This window comes from Portunus trituberculatus, chromosome 18, assembly GCF_017591435.1.
Source record: "Portunus trituberculatus isolate SZX2019 chromosome 18, ASM1759143v1, whole genome shotgun sequence".
In the NCBI taxonomy this organism is placed as follows: Eukaryota; Metazoa; Arthropoda; class Malacostraca; order Decapoda; family Portunidae; genus Portunus; species Portunus trituberculatus.
In genome coordinates, this window is record NC_059272.1 from 152,717 (window position 1) to 161,938 (window position 9,222).

Below are 9,222 nucleotides of genomic sequence, written 5' to 3' on the forward strand. Positions count from 1 at the left end.
ACACACACTGTTACACAACACTGGACGTTACAATGTTGAAGTAGGTGGCGAGATAATTAAGAGACAACAGTGATCTGAATGTATGTGTGTATTGTGTGGCTTCACTAAACACACGTGGAACTAACACTAACACTAAAACCAACACTAACACCAACACCAACACTATCACTGGTGGTGGTGGTGAATTAACACTAACACATCACCAACACTAACACTCAGCCTGAGAGTCTGACCACTCGTGTACTTACCTGCATGTTGGTCTGAGGCGCTTTAGGATAGGGAATGAAATGCGACCAACAGTTATGGCACGTTGTATTTCACGTTGCTACAAAAGATGCATCGCTCGCCTCACTATCCCTATACTACATACATTAGCGACCAAAAGCGACAGGTCCGGAGGGACCCACCAAGCCGGAGGGCCCGATCACCCCGGAAGGTCCTACCAATCCGGTGAAGGCTGTCTGGTGGTGCTGCTGCACAGAGTGGTGCTGCTGGAATGGCCTCTGTGTTGGCGGGGGGAACCACGGCTTGTCTACGCCCTTCGCCTCCCCGAGGAACTGGACGGGTCCCCATGGACACACCACACCGGTGGCCGCCACGGTGCAGCCATGGTCGTCCACGCCGAACTCAAGCAGCGCTTGGGGTGGTTGCGCGAACTGCGGTGCCGCCTTGCACGCCGCCACCACCGCCAGGATCACCACCTGTGGGGACGGAACACTGAACTCTCTGCTGCATCGCCCCGTCACCCTTCTCCCACCCTGTGCTGAGCTCAGCCAGGCCACACACCACAACAAAGCCAGCAGTACCCACCAGTGTCTTCATGTCTGCTGATCTCGGTCCACGTCGCCCGCTGCCCGCAGAATGGCACCTCCTGCCCTTTATCGGCCTCTTATACCCAGGGGTGTCCACGCCGCGGCCTTCAGCCCACACTTCCACTTCCCTGGTAAGACCTGCTCCCTCGATAAACTGTCTGCCACTCTTTGTATTTCCTGGCACAGCCCAGCAGCCCCGCATTCCCACACTCCTACAGCCCGGCAGCCCCGCTTGCCATGCACGGCAGTCACTCTGCCAGCCACCGCTGCTGTACGAAAGACTGTTGCATAGGCTGGAACCGAAAATGTTTCGTGTTTCGTGCACCCTTCCTCTTAATGTTACTTTATGGTTCAACACACTAAAAAATCGCTGTATGTTACCATGTTTGAGTTAATGGAGGAGACAAGTCCAACATGAATGAGAATGCCTCGAGCGATGATTGAAAGATAGTCGGGCATTCATTTCTCGTTGTAGCGATCTGGATCCGCCTTCATGCTCACAGTGCAAGTGTGTTGCACGATGAAACGCAATTCAATACTTGCATCGTTGCACGTGATGGAACGCGAGGCTCAAGTGAGGGGAACTAGGGGCTGTGCCCGGGATGGGAGAAAGGGAGGGGGTGACAGCGTATAGGAGAAACGAAAGAAGAAAAGAGAGAGCAAGAAGAGGCCCCAACAAGCTTGGATGTAGGGGAAAAACTGGTAATGAGGGAGGAGAGGTAGAGGAGTAGGGAGGAGGAACAGCAGCAAAGAAATAGACATGAGGATCGAGGCGAAGGGAATGGGAATGGAGTGTTGCTGACGTGCTGGTTCGTCCCTCGGCACTGTGACGCCCGCCAGATGCACGCAACCACGAACGTGTCACCCTCCATCCCCCATCCAGCCATCCAGTCATCCAGTCATCCAACCAGCGCCTGCAGGTTTAAGGGAGAACAGCGCGGCGCGGCGCCATCCGCCCACCAGCCGCCCGACGCCCGCCGCCCACTGTCCGCCGCGGAGGGGGGAGGGCGAGGAGGGAGCCAGGGAGGGAACACCACTCACCGCGGAAGGGAGGGGTGCCTGAAGGGGCATGGGAGGGCCGCCAGGGAGGCAACACGGGCACCCCACTCAAGGCCACAATACGGTCCAGTTCTCTCTCTCTCTCTCTCTCTCTCTCTCTCCAGATGGTAGTTACCTCGTCACTGATCACATGTTTATTTCCTGCGCTCACTTTCACAGCGCGTTGAAGAGCAGCAGCAATATGTGTGTGTGTGTGTGTGTGTGTGTGTGTGTGTGTGTGTGTGTGTGTGTGTGTGTGCACTGAAGGTTTGTGCAACACTCCACACGCCACTCGATGCGTTGCATACACATGAACCGGTGTACATCATCCATGGCAGACGCGCTGCCTTCCTCCTTTGTTAATCTGAATGTGACGTTGTCAAACGTAAGGAGCTCATCGGACATAAAACATATATATATATATATATATATATATATATATATATATATATATATATATATATATATATATATATATATATATATATATATATATATGTATATATATATATATATATATATATATATATATATATATATATATATATATATATATATATATATATATATGTATGTATGTATGTATATATCACAATTAGATAATAATCTAAGAAGAGGAAGAGGAAGAATGGCCTCTTTTCATATATGCATATATTTTCTTTTTATCGTCTCCATTGTAAAGAACTAAAGAGCATGTATACACACACACACACACACACACACACACACACACACACACACACACACACACACACACACACACATTCTCACTTGGGTCTGGTCACTAAGGTTTGCACGTGAGGCTGGGAGTGTTCCTGGACACACACACCCCTCGCGTTGGCCAACAACAGTGTAACAGTGTAACGTAACAGTGTAACAGTGACAGTGTGGCGTGTGTAAGGTTGAAAGGTTTGCCTTGTGAACAGAGTACAGTAGAGTAATGAGCGCTCACCTCTCACAAGTCCACAGATGACCTCTCACCTCTTCTCGCCGCCATATAACCGCGGTGTTGTTACGTAATATCTCTTTTCAATCAGACAACCCACACACTGAGGCTGTTATGGCACTTTAATCATGCACGAGAAGGAAAACCTTATCTTACCACCACTATCTAAACATCATCACCAGCAGCACTAGCAGCAGAAGCAGCAGCAGCAGCAACAGCAGTAGCAGCAGTAGTAGTAGCAGTAGTAGTAGTAATAGTAGTAGTAAAAGTAGCAGCAGCAGCAGCAGCAGTAGTAGTAGTAGTAGTAGTAGTAGTAGTAGTAGTAGTAGTAGCAGCAGCAGTAGCAGCAGGAGAGTTAGAGATAATACCATGGGTGAAGCAATGGTGAGGCAAAGGTGGGGCGGAAGCGTCTAGGCATAACAAAGAGGGCGGTGAAGGTGGCAGCGGATACAGGTTAGCGTGGTGGCCTTCAGCGGGTGGACAAACGGTGCGTGTAGCGGGACATGGGTGATGGGGAGCTGAAGTGCTGGGGGGAGGGAAGGAGGGCTGCACTGAGTGTGAGGAAGAGGGAAGGAAGTAGGGAAGCGCCCTCATAGAGAATAGGGAAGGGAAGAGAGCTCGAAGGAACGACAGACAGCTGACCTTGAACATGACTTTGTGCAGTGAAAGTTACAAGAGAGAGAGAGAGAGAGAGAGAGAGAGAGAGAGAGAGAGAGAGAGAGAGAGAGAGAGAGAGAGAGAAAGTGTGTGTGTGTGTGTGTGTGTGTGTGTGTGTGTGTGTGTGTGTGTGTGTGTGTGGGTGTATGTGTGTGTGTGTGTGTTGAGAGGAGGAGTCTGGATGTTGGGGGAGTAGTGGGAGGGGCAGGCACAGAATCTGTACATTTAGTAATGAGATGATGATGTGATCTTCCCTGAACACTGAACAGACACACACACACACACACACACACACACACACACACACACACACATGAACGAGTGTGAACGCATCATTAGAAACGCACACACAACCTCCAAAATTAATCATAAAGAATTTGTTTAATACAAGACGAACAACAGTGACAAACTGCAGCCACTCGTTCTGTCCTTCACATCCCACCAGTCCACCACCCTAAGGTCTGCTTTCTCCTGAAGCAGCACTGCTTGGTAACTGCTGCGCTGATTCCCAAACACTCATAGGTAAGACAAGCAGTGCTGTTCGACTGGTGGATGAGCGGCGGTCACAGACACAAGTCATAAGCAGGACATAGATACGCAATATCAGCTTTCCAAACAAAATGCACGTCAATTAGTTGAATCCATTACTGGAGTGTCATGTGAGAAGTTTACACAGACTGACTTTGATGCTAAAAACTGGACGAAGCGAGTTAAAGACAACAGTGTGATCATGGAAATAGATGATGATATCACACCCTGATGCCAGGGCGTGGTGTGGCCATCTAGCGCTTCCGGCCCCGGGTTGAAACTGCCAGAAGGCGCGCCCACGCTAACGCCCACCACGTGAAATGTGATAAGTGAGCTCTGCGAGGCTGCGTGTGAGCGTGGCGTCCCTGACCACCGTAGTGGCTGATCGACTAGAAGGATGACAGGATGATTAGCTCTCACTTCCGGAGCGTGGAGCGTGGCGGGGTGGTGGCTGCCTGGTTGGTGCACCGCGGCGCGAGGGCGCGGGGGCCGGAGCTAAGCACACTGAAACACTGATCTGCGCTGCACCTCCACCAGATTGGTTTGTAACGTTCATGAGAAGCTACACTGGTTTTAAAGGATTTATTATTATTATTATTATTATCATTATTATTATCATTATTATTATTATTATTATTATTATTATTATTATTATTATTATTATTATTATCATTATTATTATTATTATTATTATTATTATTGAATTCTTTTAGTGATAGATTAATATGAATACATTATAACAAGAGAAACAATCTTGAGAATTTGGCTAATCATCTTTGTGGCCTCAGAAAATAATCATGATGAGAGAGCGAAGCATTACAGAATACCTCGGTCGTCTGCTGGTCACCTAGCCAGTCTTCCCCATTACGGAGCGAGCTCAGAGCTCATAGACCGCTCTTCGGGTAGGACTGAGACCACATCAACACACAACACACACCGGGAAAGCGAGGCCACAACTCCTCGAGTTACATCCCGTACCTATTTACTGCTAGGTGAACACACCCCACACATTAAGAGCCGCGCCCATTTGCCTCGCCGCTTGCCGGGACTCGAACCCGGGCCTCTCGATTGTGAGTCGAGCGTGCTAACCACTACATTATTCGTAGCTCTAGCTACGTTAGTAGTATGTACTAAGTTACTATGTGTAGGAGTACGTAGTACATATTTCAGGACTCGTTTCAAGGTGGTGGAGGGGGAGGGGAGAGGGCAGGTGAGGGATGGTGCGGAAGACAGTTTTATAGTTAATACATAACTTATATTTGGTGAAGGTGGAGGGCGAAGGGTAGTTGGAATGAGTAATTCCATCGTTCAAAGTTATCATTCCTTGCGATGGAGAGAAATGTTTGATGAAAACGATTCGGTGCTTCACAACTCGCATGGCGAGGAGAGTCATGATTCTTACGTCACAGATTTGAACCGTCAACACACAACTCTCAACAGCTGCCATTAGGTGGGTGACTGGGTGTCTTAACTGTGCTTAGCAAGTTAGCGGAGCGGTGGTCACTCACTGCTCACTGATCAACCTCATCCCCTCCAGCAGCCCTCCACCCTCAACCCTCCACCCTCCACCACATCCACTCCACCGCGCCGTGTCTCTGGGCCACGCGCCACAAGGCCGAGGAATAACGGACAACAACTGGTCCACATGAAGGGGTACAGCCAAGCAGTTCCCTGGCAGCTCCGCCACTCATAACTCGGTAAGTGCATCAAGCTGACTGCATTCAGTGGCTAGCCGCGAGGCCAACCATTCCCTCAACTCACCAGACAACTATCTCTTGCCCAAACACCTTCCCGCGCAGCAAGGAAAACTGTTGCCTAAAAAACTGATATTCGTATGTATGGCTCACACTCATCATTATAAAGGACGCCCACAAATATTTCACAATTGCCAACCGTTTTGCAGACTAACACAGTATTACAAGATCACGTGTCATGGTGAACACTGTCACCATGCAGATCACAATGAAATGTTACTTATCATGTACAAACAAAAACCCATCAACTCAAACGGTTTTCTGCTCGATATATTAAAAAAATGGGGAAAGTAATATAATATATATATATATATATATATATATATATATATATATATATATATATATATATATATATATATATATATACACACACACACACACACACACACACACACGTGTATATACATATCTGATCCGTAAATGTCAGTGTATTGTATTCTGTATTGGGCCTGAGACAGTGTGGATGAAGACACTTATGATTACAAGGACAGAAATGGGAGGACCTGCTGGCTCAGTGACGCGTAGGTACTGGTCAATAGGGTCAAGGGAGTAGTGGTGTACCCAGGGAGGCACAGCACTCAGCCACTCACCGCCTTCAGGGTGTGTTTCACCTCAGGCTGCTGGCCGCGGGTCACCAGTCATACACTCTCTGAAGTACCTAGCACATCACAACAATGGTCATTTCTTCAGTCCGTGCTCGCCAATAAATATGTACTGTACAAAGGTATTTCCACCGTGTATCTCTTTCCTGTGTCACAACCGGCCACAGTAGCCCAAGCTGAATTATGTTTCCTTTCCTTGCTCGCTACCATTGATCTACACATTTTGCCTGAGTCACTCCACCAAAGATGCTTCTTTACCTTGGGTCTCATTGACTTCCTGACTCGTGGCATCACAGAAAGGTTTCTCTCCTTAATCTCTGGGATTTCGTCTTCCCGGAGTCATGACATCACAAAGAGAAAAAAAATCTTACTTTCTATTGACCTACATTCTCTTTTTCCTAATGTACAATAACATAAATATCTCCTGTCCCCATCCTTCTCTAACGCTCCTTCCCCCCTCCCTCTCTCTCTCTCTCTCTCTCTCTCTCTCTCTCTCTCTCTCTCTCTCTCTCTCTCTCTCTCTCAACATAGATATTTTTCTTTCCTTGATTTTTCAAACACATGCACAGGGTTTTCTGGAACATTTTCTCTTTTCTGCTACCTAGCAAAGCTTTAAGCTGTCCTCTTTTAAAGAATAGTACAAGCAAAACACACAATAAGTAGCCAATAGTCTCATGCTTTCTTCAGTTGCCATGGTCAAGACAGCAGCATAGATACACTTACTACGAGTACTTGACAAGCCCTGTGGAAGGCGAACAGTGGCATTTGTACACATGCTCTATGCAAGGTCTGAGAGACAGATGGGCACTTTGGGGCAAACTTTGACATTTGGATACCTTCCGAGTCTGCCACGAATAAGACGTCACCTCTTGCTTTTACCTGTTTTTTTTTTTTTTGTGTGTGTGTGTGTTCACTGTTTGATCTGCTGCATTCTCTGACTAGACAGCCAGACGTTACCCTACGGAGCGAGCTCAGAGCTCATTATTTCCGATCTTTGGATAGGCCTGAGACCAGGCACACACCACACACCGGGACAACAAGGTCACAACTCCTCGATTTACATCTCGTACCTACTCACTGGTAGGTGAACAGGGGCTACACGTCAAAGGAGAGACACCCAAATATCTCCACCCGGCCGGGGAATCGAACCCCGGTCCTCTGGCTTGTGAAGCCAGCGCTCTAACCACTGAGCTACCGGGCGTGTGTGTGTGTATGTTAGGACATGAATGGATGATGAAGTGATATAGAAGTTGAAAGATAGAAAAATGCATCCTGCCTCACGTCAGCTTGCCAGTCGACAGTTGGTGGCAGGCGGTGCAGGGGTGTAGGGGTGTAGGTTAGGATGCTGTGAGGATGGAAGGTGGACGATGTGGGGTGACTAGGGTGGGGTGAGGACGGCTGCAGTGGACTGGTATTTCTCCTCTTCCTCCAGGCAAAATAGCTCCCGCCAGAGCGCCCTTGACACTAATCAGCACAAATTACATGAGTTATTTACTGCTCACCATGATGGTGGCAACACAGTGACACAGATCTGTGATTCCACGTGGCGTGAATGAGTCACACAGGCCATAGGTCCTGTACCCGTATGTTAGTCCCCTCAACCAAAAACACCAAGGGTGGTGCAGACTGAGCCACTTGCTGGGACAACTCAAACCATGCACCCTCTCGTCCACCACCACCTTAACCACCACCACCACCATGCTGGCACCTCAACCATCACGACCACCACCAATGCCACCACCACCAACATCACCACCACCACCATGTTGGCACCTCAGCCATCACCACCACTACTCCCACAGGACATGGACAGCAAAATGAAATCACAAATTATAGGAAAGCAAATTATAATAGTACTTAATTATAATGATAATAATAATAATAATAATAATAATAATAATAATAATAATAATAATAATAATCTATCTCTAGTCCTCTACCTAAAGAATTAATTAGTGATATATTTATTTCCTAATATTTTTCATTATCACTTACTGCTTGTTATCTTTATTAGGTATCATCATTTCTATTACTGCTGGAGTTGTTATTGACATTAGTATCATTATTATTATTATTATTATTATTATTATTATTATTATTATTATTATTATTATTATTATTATTATTTTTATCAATATACTCATTTCTATTTCTAATCAAATTCTCTAGACCTTACTTCCTCCTGTCCATCACTGGTGACTGGTGACGCTTCCCTTCCCTTCCCTTCCCTTCTCTTCCCTTCCCTCTGTCCATCACTGGTGACTGGTGACTCCTCCCTTCCCTTCCCTTCCCTTCCCTTCCCTTCTCTTCCCTTCCCTCTGTCCATCACTGGTGACTGATGACGCCTCCCTTCCCTTCCCTTCCCTTCCGTTCCCTATGTCCATCACTGGTGACTGGTGACGCCTCCCTTCCCTTCCCTTCCCCCTGTCCATCACTGGTGACTGGTGACGCCTCCCTTCCCTTCCCCCTGTCCATCACTGGTGACTGGTGACGCCTCCCTTCCCTTCCCCCTGTCCATCACTGGTGACTGGTGACGCCTCTCTTCCCTTCCCTTCTCCCTGTCCATTACTGGTGATTGGTGATGCCCCCCTTCCTTATGGCCATCATTGGTGGTATTTGTGGTTTTCTCACTGGTGCTTTTCCTTGCCCCAGGTGCGGCGGTGTCACGCTGTGTGCTGTGTGCTGGGAAGGGATGTCAGAATGCCGCTCGTAGCCTCATTACAGGTAACATTTTCCGTTGTATGTGGATACATTCTCTCTCTCTCTCTCTCTCTCTCTCTCTCTCTCTCTCTCTCTCTCTCTCTCTCATGGGTGACGTCCCTTGAGGAGGGCAGTGCGGTTTAGGACAGCGTGGGTGTGCAGGGGTCAACAAACATTAGGCG

General features: G+C 47.7%; 1 protein-coding gene across 3 annotated transcripts; it reads right to left on the reverse strand.

The window, feature by feature from the left end:
• Positions 1–295: 295 nt before the first annotated feature.
• Positions 296–4,541, reverse strand: LOC123505799. Of its 3 annotated transcripts, none has more exons than XM_045257521.1 (3): positions 4,402–4,541; positions 811–1,105; positions 296–701 (listed from the first exon to the last, which is right to left on the reverse strand). In XM_045257521.1, exons 2-3 carry the CDS (start codon positions 1,012–1,014, stop codon positions 372–374), a joined length of 534 nt encoding a protein of 177 aa, XP_045113456.1. In that variant the 5' UTR covers positions 1,015–1,105; positions 4,402–4,541; the 3' UTR covers positions 296–371. The 3 variants fall into 3 exon arrangements, with proteins under 3 accessions (XP_045113456.1, XP_045113455.1, XP_045113454.1); XM_045257520.1 differs by lacking the exon at positions 4,402–4,541 and adding an exon at positions 1,194–1,243 and having other exon boundaries at positions 811–1,078; XM_045257519.1 differs by lacking the exon at positions 4,402–4,541 and adding an exon at positions 1,194–1,243 and having other exon boundaries at positions 811–1,081.
• Between the last annotated feature and the right edge of the window lie 4,681 nt (positions 4,542–9,222).